Source organism: Propithecus coquereli, unplaced genomic scaffold, assembly GCF_000956105.1.
Source record: "Propithecus coquereli isolate 6110/MARCELLA unplaced genomic scaffold, Pcoq_1.0 Scaffold876, whole genome shotgun sequence".
NCBI classification, from domain to species: domain Eukaryota; kingdom Metazoa; phylum Chordata; class Mammalia; order Primates; family Indriidae; genus Propithecus; species Propithecus coquereli.
In genome coordinates this window covers 107,838-125,087 of record NW_012155018.1, presented here as the reverse complement: position 1 = coordinate 125,087, position 17,250 = coordinate 107,838, and the positions used below count along the sequence as shown (strand labels likewise).

At 48.1% G+C, this 17,250-nt stretch overlaps 1 protein-coding gene across 2 annotated transcripts in view; it reads left to right on the top strand.

Moving 5' to 3' along the window:
- SAMM50 (SAMM50 sorting and assembly machinery component) overlaps positions 1 to 17,250 on the top strand; it is a 37,337-nt gene that overhangs the window by 6,685 nt on the left and 13,402 nt on the right. For both annotated transcript variants that reach the window (XM_012664238.1, XM_012664239.1), the window contains exons 4-11: positions 4,026 to 4,113; positions 4,856 to 4,962; positions 5,482 to 5,612; positions 5,810 to 5,897; positions 7,038 to 7,166; positions 7,726 to 7,797; positions 8,841 to 8,927; positions 14,860 to 14,930. In XM_012664238.1, the coding sequence (XP_012519692.1) occupies positions 4,026 to 4,113; positions 4,856 to 4,962; positions 5,482 to 5,612; positions 5,810 to 5,897; positions 7,038 to 7,166; positions 7,726 to 7,797; positions 8,841 to 8,927; positions 14,860 to 14,930 (773 nt within the window). The remainder of the gene's footprint in view (positions 1 to 4,025; positions 4,114 to 4,855; positions 4,963 to 5,481; positions 5,613 to 5,809; positions 5,898 to 7,037; positions 7,167 to 7,725; positions 7,798 to 8,840; positions 8,928 to 14,859; positions 14,931 to 17,250) is intronic.

Below are 17,250 nucleotides of genomic sequence, written 5' to 3'. Positions count from 1 at the left end.
GAACTCCTGAGCTCAAACAATCCGCCCGCCTCGGCCTCCCAGAGAGCTAGGATTGCAGGCGTGAGCCACCGCACCCGGCCTCTTTTTTGACATCGTAAGTTATGGGGATCTTTTCGCATCAGCACATACCGTTCTGCTGGCTTCATGTACCTCATTGTATGGACGTCCCCTCAGTTACTGTAAACAGTTTCTATTGATGGGCATTTACTAGGTTATTAAGTATGAAATGTCTGATTTCCTTAAGTGCTAAATTTGACAGTTGATATCTCTGACATTTCACTTTGGCGCTTCTTGTTTTATTTTTATTGTGAAGATACATCCTCAGTCTTTCAAATACATGTTTTGGCTTGTGATTATCTTTCACATTTTTTTAGAGCAGTTTTTGTGAAACCATGGATAAGTGAAAAATTTATGTTATTTTTGAATATGCCTTCCATTGTGGAACCAATGCAACACAGACAAATCAAAATATCAACGAAGTGTTTGGGAAGGATGTTGCTAATGGATGCGCAGTATGTCAGTGGTTCGAGAAGTTCTGTTCTTGATTTTAATCTTGAAAGTGAGCCACACGGGTGAGCTGAGACCAAGGTAGATAATGATGAGCCGAAAGCTGTTGTGGAAGCGAATCCATCTCAACCTATGTGTGAATAAGCAGCAGGATTTGATGTTACTATTACAAAAATACTGGACTATTTGAAACAAATCAGCAAGGTAAAGAAGCTGGATAGATGGGTACCGCATGAATTAAATGATCGTCAGAAGACAAATTGTCTCAAAGCTTGCCTTTCTTTGCTGTCATGATATACAGAGGAACCATTTCCACACTGTATGGTTATGTGTGATGAAAAATGGATTATTTTGAGAATTGCAAGCATTTGGCTCAATGGTTAGATAAAGATGAAGTGCTGAGGCACAGTCCAAAGCTGAATATTCTTCAAAAAAAGCTAATGGTGTCTGTTTGGTGGTCCATTGCGGGTATTATTCACTATAACTTCATGAAACCTGGTCAATCCATTATAGCCGAAGTCTCCTGTTACCAGTTGGAAGAAATGATGAGGATGTTTGCAATTAAGCAGCTGAGATTGGTGAATAGAGACAGGCCAATCTTCTTGCAAGACAGTGCTCGACCACATGTTGCACAAACAATGCTGCTCGAACTACAGAGGCTGGGCTTGAAAACTCTCTGTCGTTCACCGTATTCACCAGACTTTGCACCAACTGGCTATCACTTCTTCCAGGCTTTGAGCCACTTCTTGCAAGGAAAAATATTCAATTCTCAATAAACACCTTTTGCGATTTCATCACCACTTGCTCTCCCGGCTGCTTTGCTGCTGGCGTAAACAAGCTACTGTTAAGGTGGCACAGCTGTTCTTTGCTAACCCAGCCCTGTATCAGACATTGTGTGCAAGACAGTCGATTTCACCTTGTCAGTCCTCATGGTTGTAGTTATTGCTGGTGCCATTTTCACCTGACAATCTGTACCTTCCACCTAAAACATTGCCCCACTTAGCAGGAAGCAGCTTGATGACTACTGCCCTCCTCCCATAGGTATGGAAAGGTAAAATGAATGGTGGGGAATATGTGACAGAGAAATGGCCTACAAAAGGGTAAAAATGTTTTCTGTCTCTTCAAAATCCCCTCACCCTTTTTGAGAACTAAAACTTGTATCCCAGCCTCAGGCCAGTGGTCAGGAGGGGCAGGGGAGTGTCCTTTGTTCTTTGTGCCACAAGAGATGTCTCAAGGGACTTGTCCGGCGGGGAGATCAGGAGATCATCTTAGCCAAAGATGGGATGAATCAGAGGCTTTGGTAGCTCTGTACTTCTGCTCAGAAGCAGGACGTTGGTACTTTGAGATGGGAGTCTGCCAACTTCATTTGTCGGCAAATTAATAAGCTCCTCTTTCCTTCTCAACAAAAAAGAAAAAAAGGAAAAAGATGGCAAAATTGTGTTGATAGTTTGGGTGCATACTTTCACTAACAGTACTGCTTCTTGTTTGAGATATAATAAGCTACACTTTTGATTCGAAATTATATATTTCATATTTAATAACCTAATAAATTAATGACTGTTTCACTCTTAGAAACAATGCTGCATTGAACACCTTAAGTGTATCTTTGTGTACATATGACAGTATCATGGTAGGGTAAATTCCTTTTTTAAAAAATATAGAGAGGATATCTCGCTATGTTGCCCAGATTGGAGTGCAGTGGCTATTCACAGGCACGATCATGGTGTGCTACAGCTTCAAACTCCTGGCCTCAAACCATACCCCGCCTCAGTCTCCCATGCAGTTGGGACTACACCACGGCACCTGGCCCCATAGGATAAATTCCTAGAAGTGGGCTTACTGGGTCAAGGAGTACATGCTTTATAACTCTCACCGATACTGCCATATTGCTCTCCAAAGAGATTGCACTGGTCCACACCCTCACAGCAGTGTGTGAGAGGGTGTGTTTCCCAGGATTGGGTATTACCTCACTTTTGAAAGTCTTGCCATCCTGTTAGGTGAAAAATACTATGTCATTGTTTTAATTTGCATTTATTTAATTATGAATGAGATGAAGCATTTTTTTTCTGTTTACTGGTCATTCATATCTCTTTTGTGAATTACTTTTTGGTGTCCTCCGTTTTCCATTGACCTGTTAGGCTTTTGTTAATTTACAAGAGTTCTTTGCAAAGAAATGATCACTTTGTTGTTTGTGTTGAATATATTTTTCCTGCTTTGTTATTTGCCTTTTGAATGTGTTTCTATCTTTCCTCTTCCTGGATGTTTTCTCTTCCCTGAATTTTGGTGACCGCTCTCCTGGGTGTCTTTCCATCTCTCATCACAGTCATTTTAAGGCTCTATTGTCAGCTGGTTTTCCCTGTGACCATCCTAAGTGCCGCTTTTCCCCGAGGGTCAGTCTCCTGGCTGGTCTCCCACTCCCTGGGCAATCTCATCCACATTCCTTGTTTTAGCTACAGAGTTGAAGGCTCCCCAAGCTGTTCGAAGCCAGTTCCTCTCTGTCGAGCGTTAGCCCTGAATATGCAACTGCCTAGTAAACATTTCCTCGTGGAATTGCCACAACGTCTCCAGCTGCACCCTCCTGCCCTGCCCGTCCTTCCATCTCTGTCCCTGGCTTCTCTGAGGGCACCAACCTCTAGCTGGGTGCTAAGCCCAGAGCTGCAAGTTTTCACAGCCTCCGCTCCTTCTCATGTGTTCCATCTAATTGGTGGCAGTGTCCTCTGGCTCCTGCCTGTGAAACATCTCCGGGATCTGTCCTCCCCTGAAATGTCTCAGCTCCCGGGGCTGCTGCCAGAGCCCCTCACGTTCCCCTGATCTGCCGACCCCCCTTCTGAGCAGAACTGTTCGTCCCTGTGATCAGTTCTTTCTCATGAGGAAATTTGATCCTGTCTCTGTTCTGCTGAAAATTCTACAGTAACTCCCTTTTACCTGCAGGACGGTATCTAAACTTTTCTTATCACACGAAGTCCTTTCCTCCTCTGCTTCCTGAGTACCTTGCCTGCCTTACCTTTCTTCTACTTGTCCTTCCCACAAGAATGGACTCCTGACATCAGAAAGGACTGCCATTGATGTTGAAGAGGGAGAGAAAATTTGCTGAACAGTGGTTAGAAATGGTTGGAAAATTGAAACAGCACAAAAAGGGACGTGTGTGCACACACATGCACACACACACACACACACACACACACACACACACACACAGTCTCTTTCTCTTCTCCCTGCCACTAGATGTAACCACTGTTTACAGCTAATGGTGGCCCCTTCCAGAAAAACACGCTAGGCTATGTGGCGTGAGTGTGTGTATCTTACTTTTCTGTTCATACAAATGTGCACTGTTGAGCCGGGTTTTTTTGTCGGCCCTGGAGTACGCGTCCCTTCTTTCATGCAGCTGGTCTTGGTAGCGATCTCATCTCTGTGATCAGCCACTTAGTGCCAGATGTTAACTGTTAGCCTGGACACATAGCGACGATTTGTCTTTCCCTATCTTAGAAGAACACACTCTCTTTTTTCCCCTCTTACAGGTAATGCGGAAATCTCATGAAGCCCGTGAAAAATTGCTTCGTCTGGGCATCTTTAGACAAGTGGATGTTTTGATTGATACGTGCCAAGGTACTTACTGTGTTGTGGTATCTTTATGATTCTCTGTCCATCTATCCTGCAGGACACAGAAAAGCTGTTGTGTCGCCAGATACGGATGGTGCCTGAAGGTTTAACCAAACAGATGAGCCTTCTCTTTAGCAGTCTCAGGGAAGGGACCGGAGCTTTACGTCTGGCTGAGGCAGGATTGGTAAACTTTGAAATGTTGTCCTCCAGACCCCTGGCCTACACCGGGGCTCTGAGAAGGACCCTGAAGGTGGGCACTGGGCCTCCCTCACCACGGCCAGCCCAGCGGCTGTGCCTTTGGCAGACCCCATCTCCATGTGTGCTCTAACAAGAGGAGGGAGTCAGATTTCTGTTTTAGTTTTTGCTCATTTTCTCATTTGCTGTGTGATACTGGGCAAGTCTCTCAACTTAGTCTCCTAGCAGGAGAACAGATTCCTTTAGCAAATACTGTTCGCTGAAGCAAATACTGCTGCTTGTCATCATCTCCTTGTGGCAAAAGTTGGCTGTGTTTTGATATATTCTACCGCAGAAACTAGAGACAGAATTTTTGGTGTAGAGGTGTACGATATTTTGATTTTGTGTGGGAGTGTTCTTGAACTTTAAAATAGATGGTATATTTTCCAAAGGAGATTATAAAATAAAATGAACCTTTTACCCATAAGATTGCTTTTTGTCTTTATTAACAATGGGACCGAAAATAAAATGATATTATAGCTGTCTTATTTTTTAACATTTTTTATTTACTTAGGTGATGATGCACTTCCAAATGGGTTAGATGTTACCTTCGAAGTAACTGAATTAAGGAGATTAACAGGCAGTTATAACACCATGGTTGGGAACAATGAAGGCAGCATGGTATGGTATAGGTTTTTTCTTTTTTATATTGGAACTTTGAATTATGAGCTCTTAAACTATGACTGCAATTCTAAAAGCTGATGATAGTTTTCAAAACTTTGTCATTTCATGTACCTTAATCTGTTACTTGTGGTTTCTCTTTAATCTCCCTAAAATGGATTATAATGCGTTTTGAATTGTTTAGTAACAATATTAACATCAGTAATTAGTAACGATTTGGGGAATGTTCATATTAATAGTGTCTTGTTGAAATTCCTGTAAACTCCAAATGTGTGGAATTCATGTCCTTGAGCTTCACAGGTGGCAAGTTTAGCTTGTCTGTCACGTTAATCAGGTGTGTGTGGGATGTGTGCTCTTGGCACAGGCGTGTTTTAAAGAGTAGAACAATTACAAATGAAAGGTCGGATCTGTAGTCTTCATTTTTGTTCTGTTTTTATGAAAGTCTCTGAGCTAGCACAATCTTTATCCAAAGTTGTTATTCCTTTTATTTAGACCACTGCTGTTTTTTTTCCCTCCTAGGTACTTGGCCTCAAACTCCCCAATCTCCTAGGTCGTGCAGAAAAGGTGACTTTTCAGTTTTCCTATGGAACCAAAGAAACTTCATATGGCCTGTCCTTCTTCAAACCACAGCCTGGAAACTTCGAAAGAAAGTAGGAAGCCAAAGAGATCATTGAATACACTGGCCTGATTTAAAAGTTAGAATAGATGTCTTGTTTGTGAAAAACTAACAGAATCAGCTGCCACTTCTTGCAGCTGAACCCCATAAATGTTTTAAATCTGTTGATTTAACTGTGTACAAGTTCTAATCACTGTTTCAGCTTTTAAAGCTCTATCCCTTATCTCCCAGTTTCTCCGTAAACTTGTATAAAGTTACTGGGCAGTTCCCTTGGAGCTCACTGCGGGAGACGGACAGAGGGATATCAGCCGAGTACAGTGTAAGTAGCATTTCTGTCATTCCCTTTGTGGGCTCGGGTAGAAACAAAGTGTTTTTCCTATTGACTCCCAGAGACGGCAAGTGGGAGGCAAGGAGCACACAGACCCTCTGCCCCACCTGTCAGCTGCCTCCTGGCACTTGAGAAAGTACCTGAATGCCAGACGGCCCTAGGTGCAGAAATGGCAGGTGAGCAAGGCTGCCCCTGCTGTACCATCTCCTGGTTCTCCAGCACATGGCAGGGTGCCTTGTAGGTGCTCTGTACCCCGAGGTTCTCACCCTGAAGCCAGGTGGGGTATTCTGGGCCTGTGACTGTGTCCCACCTACTCATGATGGCCTGGAGCTCTCTCGCAGGCCGGAGGGCTATGGGGAGTGCCCGGTGTGGGACGCCCTCTGGGGAGCGTGGCGTGACCTGGCTTCCCTGTGAGAGCAAATCACCGTCACACTTCCCACCACAGCATGGCTCACCTTTCAGAAAGAATGTGGGCGTTTCTCTGAGGTGGACTCTAAGACGAGCTGTCTTTGCTAAGACAGGACAGTGTGTCAGGCTGAGAGGCAGGTCCCACTTGCCTGGACCCTGGAGTTCACAGGCCTCTGGCCGCAGGAAGGATACTCAGCTCTTAACTCTTGCATAACTTTGTGTCCTGGTTCTTGTCTCTGGGCTGATGTGAGTCATGTGGCTCACCGGGCCTGGCTTCAGACAGGGATTGGTGGGCCTGCAGGGTGTGTGCCAGGCCGTCCTAGGTGTCTTTATCCCGCACAAAGGGAGGTGAAAGAGACGCCCCGTTGGCTATGGAGTTGCCTGCAGCTTTCAGAGCAGTGGCCCTGTGCCCTCTCCTGGAGCACAGTCCTGCTCTGGGAGCGTTCTTTCCTTTCGTTCAGTTCGCAGCTTTCTCCCTTTGTCCCTTTGTCCTTCCTCCCCCATTCCCCCCTTCCCTTCTCCCTCCCTCCCAGCATTTATAAAATTTTTTTCCATCAGCATTGGAGGTGGAAATAACTAAAAATAAATAAATAAGTAAAAATTTTCATTTTAGGTATTTTGTTAATTATTTCATGATTCCTCATTCCAAAAAATGGTTTGCAACAGTTTCCCCAAGTGTGTGCAGTACAGAAAGATGTCTCATTTCCTCGTGTGCATTCGCAGTTTCCCATATGGAAGACCAGCCACACCGTCAAGTGGGAAGGCGTGTGGCGAGAGCTGGGCTGCCTCTCCAGGACAGCGTCATTTGCTGTTCGCAAAGAAAGCGGGCATTCGCTCAAATCATCTCTTTCGGTAAGCACTTTCCTATGTGCGTAAATAATTTTGCGGGTGGAACCCTGCTACTTGTTGGGAAAACAGTCTTTGCCAACAGCGGGGCTGACTGAGAAGTGTCCTGGGGATTGGGTGGCTGCAACGGTGGCTCCTGGCTCTCTGTGCGCTTTGGTAGCGTACTGCCACATGTCACATCGTGGTGGTGGGAAAAGGTGTGTTTAGGAGCTGACTGTGGGATTTTAGCTTTGAAAGATAATTAGAAAACTGGCTGAGCCGACTTAGGCCAGGACGTCGAGCCCCTTGAGAGAACGAACCCAGGGACGGGTCGTAAACTCCCTGGCACTAAGTGGGGAGTCGTTTATTCCAGTGGTGCTCAGTCTGGCTCTGGGGACCTCAGCGCCCGCACGTGTATGCCAGGGGTAACCACACTACCTTCCTCCGAGGGCTTTTGTGAAGGTGAAATGATTCGACAGTTGTTAAGTGCCCAGCGCAGGCCTGGTGTACAGTCAGCTCCGCGCGTGTCCCTTGTGATTTATAGAAGTGCTTGAAGTGAAAACCCCTCCATTCACGTTCCTTTCAGCATGCCATGGTCATCGATTCTCGGAATTCTTCCATCTTGCCAAGAAGAGGTGCTTTGCTGAAAGTTAACCAGGTAGCGTTCTTCCCCTGTTAACCTCTGCATGGCAGGGCAGGCAAGCTTTGCACAGTAGACGGAGGTGGGGGGTCATGCAGAGTGTTCACGTTTGTGATGTTAAACTTTGTCCTTTAACTGTGGGAATCATCTGGAATTGCTGGCAAGGACCGTCAGCTCCTCTGTCTGGGCTCCCAGCTCTGGAATTGCCCCTGCTCCCTGCGGTTCAGGCTTGTGCTGTCACAGAACCCAGGGTGGGGATAGCTTGTGGCGTCTTTGATGGTGGCACTGATAGGCCAGGAGGAGAGTTGTGGTTTGGGGTGAGTGGTTTCCTTGCTTACCCCTGAGAGAGCTCCTGAAGGCAGAGATTGTCCCTTGACACCTGCAGGGGCAAGTCAGGTGCTAGTAGCCGGGCAGGCCTGGAGGAGGTCTTCACTGCCTTAGAGAACCGTGCTCTGTGCTCCTCTGTGCTTTTAGTGGTCTTTTGCTTTCCCTGTTTGGTTGGAGGCAGGAGTGCAGAGACCCAGTTTTCTGTTGTAAGATTGACAACAGGGAAGGGCTGACCCCCGGCAGGAGACGTTTGGGGGTGGCGGGGCTGTGACGAACTTCGACGTCCCTCCCCTGAGCGCTGCCCTCGCTGTGGCCAGCGGTTCAGTTTTCGTCGTGCAGGGCAGAAGCCCGGGATGCCTGATCTTCTGTTTCAGAGGAACAATTAGAAATCAAATTTTTATACAAAATGTCCCAAATTGTGAGAGGCTAGCTAATTTTTTTCCCCAAACCCTGATTAAGCTAACGAACCGTATCACCCGTTGTGAGCTCTGTGATGGAACTCGGGTCACTGGCATTTTCCCTCGTGTGACAGGAATGACTTTCTCTGCATGGTCAGGTCTCTGCCTCTGTCAGTCCCTGTTACCATGTGCAGCAACTAGATATGGCTTCCAGGAGACAGCGTGTTCTGTTGTCTTTTAAAAACTAAATAACAGCAAAAAAAAAACAAACCATTATTTAGTAACCCGTGTAATAAGTCTGTTTGCTCCCTCCAACCTGAGACTCTCTTCCCACAGGAGCTGGCGGGCTACACCGGAGGGGATGTGAGCTTCCTCAAAGAAGATTTTGAACTTCAGTTGAATAAACAATTCATATTCGATTCAGTGAGTATCTAAGCCAAAGCATGTCACCTGCACCGTCATCCCTTGGGTTTTGGAATCTTATCCAAAAATCTGTGTTCCTGAGTATCTAAAGCACTTAAGTGGAAACCGAGTAGTAATGCTTTAAACTGCAGTTCTCAATCCTTTAAATTCAGCCGGAATTGAAGACGCTCTGGGGAGGAATGATAATTGTTTCTGTAACAAGTAATCTGTTCATCGGTGCGAACACGGGAGAGCCCTCCCGGTTACCGTCTCAGGGCCCCGAGGAGGCGCGGCTCAAGGAAGAGGAGTGTCTCCCTTCCCTCGCACGTTACTTCACCTCATTTTGCTGGAGCCGCAGGGCTCTGGGTGCTTTCAGAAATTTTTTTTTTGATATTTAGTCCAGATCAACGGCTAGTTTCTCCTGCTTCAGTCAGGAATGAGGAGTGAGTGATCAGCTTCTGATCTAGCCGGGGGAGCCGCAGGCTAGAAGAACACCCGGCGCATTTCTCAAGTCTCCCCAGCTCTCCCGCCCGCGCCCTCCCACTGCCTGGGCCCTCATCTGCCCTAAAACGTGGGAGCCGGGAGTGAGTGTTATGGAAACGGACATGCAGCTGTTTCTAGGCAGCTTATTGAAAAATAATGTATTGTTGCTCCCGTTCAATCCTTGGTTCATTGCGCTTTGAACCTGGCCCCTGCCTTCCCCCGCCCCTGCCATTCAGCAGCTCTCTGTTGCCCGGTGCAGTGAGCTCATTCCGGTCCCTTCCACGGCACTCGACGCTGTTGTCTTCTTGCTCGTTTTCCTCATTTTCTCTTTCTTGGTTTCCTTGACTCCATCATCGCTGCGTTCTCCTTGCACTCTTCGCTTTCTCTGTCGCGGGGCCCTTTCTGCCTCGTGGGCATGGCTTGCGCCTGATTCTTGGTGGTCTCCCCACTCTGCCGTTCCCACAGAGGAGCCCCAGCCCTGTGGCTGCAGCTGCCGTCTGTGCTGTGACTCCTGAGGCCCACCTGGCTCTCTTTCCCGAGCCCAGACTCAAGTGCTCCCCAGTGTTTTGACTCTGTGTACAGACACCTCAAATCGACGTGCCTAAAACAGAACTCAGCAACCTCCCTCCTGAAATCCGCGCTTGTGTCTGGGCTCCCAATGCCACTGGCTGGGACGGCATTGCCCAGCTGCCCTTGAGCTTCCCCCCACCGTCAGCTGCCCAAGTCCTCCCCTCAAAGCCACCCGCTGTGTACTGGGCCGTGTCTCCTCTCTGCCAGCGCTGCCCACTGCCCTTCCTGGCAGCACTGAGGTCACGTCTCAGTTGGCTCCGCTCCTCGCCTCCCCACACTCCATCACCCTACCCCTTCTCCACTGCAGACTTTGGTTTCTGAAATGCAACCTGGACCTTATTGCCTTCCTGGTTTTTGGGTGCGTGTGGCCCTTCGACCCTTCATTTCAGTCCCCTTGTCCTCAAGCTTTGGCTCTGTGAAAATACTTAACGTTTCCCAAAAGGACTGTCTTCGCTGGCTGTAGCTCCCTTTTCCCAGCTGTCACTTGGCCTCCTGCTCCTGGCCTCTAAGACTTCAGCACAGGCCCGTCTCCTGGCAGCCTTCTCTAACCTCCCACGCAGGGCTGGGGGCTCCTCCTCTGTGCTTGCATCTCTTGTGCTTATCTCATGGTAGTACCTGTTCATCACCCAGCTACCCACCCAGCCACCACCCTTCCATCCATCCACCTGTCTGCCCACCAGCCATCCATCCGTCCCCCATGCACCCATCCAGCACTTGTGTGCTGGCCTCCAGGCACTGTCTGGGCATTAAGAATACATCAGTGAATAAAACACACTTCCTGCTCTCAAAGGACTTACGTGCAAGAGAAGGGAGACCTACAAGCTGCTGTACTTATGTGTAACTTAGGAGATGGTGGTGGTAACAAGAAAAGTACAGCAGAACATAGGGGTGGACAGGGACCAGTAGAGGGTGCTGTTTTATTTAGGATGGTCAGGGAAGGCGCTGACAAGGCAGAGCAGAGCCAGAGACAGAGTGAGGGAGCCAGGCATGGGGTCCTGGGGCAGGAGCACTGGCCCTGAGAAAGAGCAGGGTGCGGGGCAGCAGTGGAGAGGACAGGGGTAGGGCCAGACAGGGAGGACCTACAGGAAGGCTGGGGCAAGGGTTCTTGTGCCCAAGGGTTCTGGAGCCTTCTGAGAAGAGGCCTAACGGGGTGATGCCAGCTGCTGCGGGGAGAGGAGCTTATAGGGCAGGGTGTGAGCAGGGAGGTGGGAAGAGCCTGGTGCTGTGGGCTGGCAGCGGAGAGAGCGAACTGAGAAGGCCGAGAAGTCGGAGCCAGAGCCTCTGGAAAGTGGAGTCACCATTCTCCGAGACGGGGGGCCCTGAGAAGGAGCGGGGGTTGGGGGCGACGGGGGGGGGTAGAGCGCTGGGTTTGGACGCGTTATTGGGAAGTGTGGAATGGGCAGTTAAGTGTGAGTCTGGTGTTGACGGACAGCCAGGCCAGATTCCAGATGGGCACAGTCTCACCGAAGGTGGCCTTGGGCCGGGGCCTCCCAAGCACCAGCAGGGGAGGCGCGGTCTCAGGGCTGAGCTCTGGGGCAGTGGGAGTCCACAAATGAGGGCTCAACAGCAAGGGGATGGAGTGGGAGCAGTCGGTGAGGTGGGGAGGGGGAGAGCGGAGGCTGAGCAGAGGGTAGGAGAGGCTGACCAGCTGTCTGTAGTGCTCAGTGCCAGCCCAGGTGACGGACGATGGGATGTAACATCTGAGAAACGATGTTCACTCCAGAATAGGCATTGCACTGGGAAGACGGGCACCATGGTGAACACGTGTGCATGCAGGGCGGCAAAGGAAGACAGAGTTTTAAAGGAAAAATGAGGATTACAGAATGATTTTGAGGTAATTTTCCTTGGCTACAAGAATCAATAAGAAGGGGCAGGTGTGGTGGCTCCCGCCTGTAATCCTAGCACTTTGGGAGGCTGGCGGGAGGATCGCTTGAGGTCAGGAGTTCAAGACCAGCCTGAGCAACATGGCAAGACCCCGTCTCCACAAGAAACAGAAAAAATTAGCTGGGCGTGGTGGTGCGCGCCCGTCGTCCCAGCTTCTGGGCTGGTGAGGGTGCGCACTCACGAGGAGCTCACGGCGCAGGTGCAGAGAGACCTCTCACAGACAGATGAGGATAAAAAGTAATTGAGAGTTTGTTTACTTTTCTGAGAGAGAGAGAGAGAGAGAGAGAGAGAGAGGGGAAAAGGATGGGGTGGCACAGCACACAAATGAAGGAGCAGAAGTGCCGGGCAGCTGAGGAAAAGCTGTTTGGAGTTTTTAAGGGGTGAAAATGGTTTTTTTCCTCTTTGTTGCAGACCGATAAGAGAAAGTGTTGTATGTGCTTTTTCATTTTTTTTCTTTGTGAGGCCAACTGTAAAGTCCTTGGAATCTGGTTTTGGCAGGAACTGAGGCAGAGAGCTGGAGCGGGGAGCTTGCACCCCTGTTGTCTGCTCAGGGCTCTTCAAGGCTGTGAAACAAACTCTTGGAGATGACGAGTCAGGCCACAGGTGTTTAATCAAACAAAACAAAGGGGGGCAGTTGTTCTGTGAGTTTTCTCCTCAAAGGGGCAAATTTATGTTGTGGGTTGTTTCCCTTACCTTCTGTTTGATAGTTTATTTTCCTCTGTTAGGTAGCTTATTAGTAAGGTTGCCTTTCAGGGAGGCTGAGGCAGGAGGATTGCTTCAGCCCTGGAGTTTGAGGCTGCTGTGAGCTGTGATGACACCACTGCAGTCTAGCGTGGGCCACAGAGCAAGACCCTGTCTCAAAAAATAAAAAAATAACAAGGGTAGCGCCGGTGAAGGTTGGACAGGCGGTTGGTGGGCACATGGCCTCACGGAAGTGTCCTTTTGTGTGAGTTTGCAGTGGCCCTTGCGCAGGGTCGTGGGTTTTGCAGGCTTTTGTGATAGTTGGTATCAGGCGTTCATGCCTGAGAACCCTCCCTCCGTGGCCTTTCCTGGCTCTGTCTGTCAGGTTTTTAACACAATTGGCTCCAGTTTGATTCTGACAACTGTTACGTAGGTAACCCCAGTGTGCGGATTGGGGTGCAAGAGAGAATGGCTGAATGCTGCGTGGGGTCCTGATTGACTCCGGAGGAGGGAAGACCTAAGTGGAGAACTGTGGTGTCCTGACGGGGTCTGGAGCTCAGCAGTCGCAGGCGGGCCCGGCCCCCATTGAGCTGCGGTGCCGGAAGGTGTGGGCACCAGGGGCCGCCGGGTTAGGGCACTGGGAACCTCTGTGCCAACCTCGAAACTTCTGTGAATCTACAGCTATTCCAAAATGAAAAGCTTATCTTTAGAAAGAGAGAGAATGGGAGGAGAGGGTCGAAGACAGAAATGAGGAAATAGCTTCTGAGGAGCGGAGGAGAAGGCGAGTGGGCAGAACCTCTGGGGCATGCAGCTGCAGGGCTGCATCTGGAGGTAGACGGGGATGGACTGGCCTCACTGCCACCTCTGCACGCTGGGGAAGGCGGGAGCCAGGCCCTCAGCAGAGGGGGGTTCTGGGGGTGAGGAGGCAGGACCAGTGTGGGTCACCATCTGCACTAATGGGCGAGTGGGCTGAACAGGTGGGAACGGGGCTGGGTGGGCAGCTCTGGGGCCGGGGAGTTCAGGCACAGGTTCGGAGCAAGCCCCTGCCTGTCACCATGGCGGTGTCTCTGGGTACAAGCAAGGACCTAGAGCTAACCAGGGTGGGGTTGCCGGGTGAGGGCCCAGAAGCAGAGTTGTAATGATGGCGATGGGACTTCAGCTGGGTGAGGGAGGGAGCAGGCTGGGCAGGAGTTGCTGGTGGTCTGTGGTTCTGGGGCGCGGGAGGATCGGGAAGTCGGGAGCAGGGAGGACAGCTAGGGCGGCCACCTGGTGTTGCAGGCTCTGGTCACTGGGGTCAGCAGCATGGGAGGCAGATGATGGACTGTTCTGGTGGTTTCTGTGGCAGGTCCACGCCGCCTCCCTTTTGGCTTGTTTTTTGGGGGGCTTTTGGCTTTTGGGGTTGGGGTTGGGGGGGGGCAGGTTCCTCCGGAGCATCAAGACCACCACTCTCTCCTGTTCCCCATCTCACTGTGGCACACATGGAGCAGGTGAGCCCTGTGGGTCCCACTCAGGGTGCTCTCAGAGCCCGGGTGGAGTTGAATCCATGAGAACAGAGTGTTCAGTTTGGCCTGCTCTCCCACTCGCTTTTCCGGTTTTTATCTGCAGTCCTTCCTACTGAAGCCTCTAAGAAAGAATCATCTGAGCAGCTTTGAAGGACGCAGGGATTTGCAAGGCAGAGGGAGCCTGGAGGCCCGCTTAGCCACAGCAGGGCAGCGAGAGCCTGGCGTGTAGGGGGCCAGGAGATCCTCCAGTGGTCGAGGATGTTGTCGAGTAGGTTTTGTGGCGTGAAGATTGGGCCATGGAGCCCAGAGAGCTACTGCCCTCTGCCCGGTGAGAGAGAGGGCTTTGCCCCCCAGGGTGGGGCCGCAAGTGTGTGTCTCTGCATTGCGTAATTGCAGGGATGTTGTGTCCTGTACTTTCTTTTAGCCTAAATGCCGTATGCCCTTAATCCTCCCACGTTTTGAGGCCACCACCAAGAGGCCTGGGCAGGTGCAGAATCGCTTGTCCAGAGTCTGGGCTCCCTTGTTCACCAGGCTGTGGTTTGTCCTGTGGGGCTTTGCTCCTCTTCACAGAGGACGGAGCTGCCCCGTGTCAGAGGGGAGCCGTGCCCCGCTCTCCCTCAGCGTGTCTGTGTCTGGAATTTGAAGTTGCTGTTGGGAGGGCGTCCATATGACACCTTCAGCTGCACAAGCCAGGTGTCCTCCTGGGGTCCTGGTACCCAAAACAGCTCTGTGCGCCACGGGCATTGTGCGCATGGCTGATTTTCCAGTTTCTGATGCTCGTGGGGACAAAAGGAGCACTGGATGGAAACAGCTGTTTGTTTGTCTTTAAACAGGTTTTCTCAGCGTCTCTCTGGGGTGGAATGTTGGTGCCCATTGGTGACAAGCCGTCCAGTATTGCTGACAGGTGAGTGACAATAAACGAATGGGCAATTGCGGATGTTTCCTTCGGATCTTTTCGGTCAGTTTCTTAGAAGATATTTTACAGAAGTTTATTCAGGAGGGCAATATTTCAAATTTTACTTTAGGTTTTATGTGTAAGCTGATTTCAAAATGTCCAGTATACCTCATTCTTAATATTTTTTGCTTTTTGTCAGGGGGCTACTTACTTCATTGTATTAAAAAATTGTTCCCTTTTGGTTATGAAAGAATACAGTTCATACTCATCGCAGAAATATAAAAATAGAGAAACATTTAAGGAAGTAAAAAAAACCCAGTCCTACTCAGTGATAAGCAGAGTTAACATTTGGGCCTAATTCCTTTTAGTTTATTTGTAGTAGTTGTGTGTTTGTGTATATTTGTGTATGTATATGTATATATATTTACATATATGTATATTAAGTTGTTAATATACTATATTTTACATGCAAGTTTGTGTCCTCCCTCCTTTTTAAAAAGCGTTAAGGAAATTATAGTGTAATCATTCACCCAGTCATGAGAAATTCTTCATAAACAATGTTTTAATGACATATAATGTTACTTGTATATACTATAACTTTTTAGCCTACCTCGTATTTTTGGATAGTTTACTTATTTCTAATTTGTGATTTTTATAAGTAACACTGTGAATAATAACTTTTTAAATAATTTGTTGGTAATTGTATTTTCTGTGAAGAGATTCCTAAATGTGGAATTACTAACTCAGAGTAAGGCTCCTAATATTGCTGGGTCCTGCCTTGTGGAAACCTTACAGCGGTTTATACCCTGACCAGCAGGGTGCGGAGTTGTACTTGTAGCTTTGAAATACTGATGATTGTCCTGGAGGACAGGAAACTTTTTCTTCAACCCTGCATTAGTGAAAATGTTGTTTTAGCTTAAACTGGTTCAGCCTTTTTAGGTGGCTGTTTAGAAGTATAAAACTTCCAAAATTTTAAATTTATACACTCTTCACCTAACAGTTTCACCTTCAGGAATCTAACTTAAAAAAATACTTTTATAAGTGTGCAAAGATTTATATGTACGAGGATATCCATCATAGCACTGTAGATAAATAGCAAAAAACTTAAAACTGCCTTATGTAAGTCCACAAGTAGGGAAACGACTACTAATAAATTTTAACACAACCATTCTTAAGGAAGACTGCAATTATTAAAAATAATGAGATAGATGTCCATAAGTTAAAAAATTTGCGTAGGAACATTTAGTTGATCCTCTTCTGATTACTCAGCAAAACTCCAGTGTGCACGTGTGTGTTGGCAGGTGCTTCACTGAGGGTCTGGGAAGTGGGCCACCAACCAGTGGGCAGACGGAGGGGGGCTGGGAAGAACCTTTTCTTTCTTTTTTGTTTTCTTTTTTTTTTTTACCTACCCTCTGAGGCGTGAAGAACCTTTTCATTCTTTATGTGCTTCCTGTATCATTTGAATTCTTTCAAAAGATTTATCATTTTTTTTAAAACATGGAGCCTGCTGTTTGTTTCTATAATTAACGTTAATGGGTTAATCAGAAAAACTTTGCTGAGAAATCCCAAATAGTAAAGTTAAAATGAATGATCTCCTAAAGGCTTCGATCTGGCAGGAAAATAAGGAAAAACAGCACCCTGTGCCCTTTGCGAGATGCTCTTAGCAGTCAAGTGGCATCCGGGTGGGCAGGAGGCCCGAGGCCATCATCACTGGTCATTACCTCCCTGATGGCCCCTCAGGTGCCGGAAACATTACACACAACTTTCTGTCATTCTGATTCGTTTTTTAGTAGCTATCACAATCTAAAATCAGGTTCTAATGTGCTGTGCAATTTTTTAGAAAGTGGATGGGATTTCTGAGTCATTTTTAATTCATGCTTTTCATTTTATTCAGATATGGTTTGAAAGAGTGTGATGATCCAGTCCATCAGGAACACAAGAGGAATTGATTTCTAAAAATTGTTTTCTCTGATTAAAAATAATTGTGGAAAATGCAAAAAACATTTAAAATGACAATTCTATTTTGATCTATTTCCTTCTAGTATTATTCCTCCCCCCTTTTGTAATATTGGGCTCATACTATTAAATAATTTGTAGCCTGCTTTTTTAACTACATTTTTCTGCACCGTGAGTCTGCAGGGGCCCAGTCTGAAAGCTGCTGCATAGTGTTTTTTTTTTTTTTGAGACAGAGTCTTGCTCTGTTGCCTGGGCTACAGTTCTGTGGCGTCAGCCTAGCTCACAGCAACCTCAGACTCCAGCGCTCATGTGATCCTCCTGCCTCAGCCTCCTGAGTAGCTGGGACTACAGGCATGTGCCACCATGCCTGGCT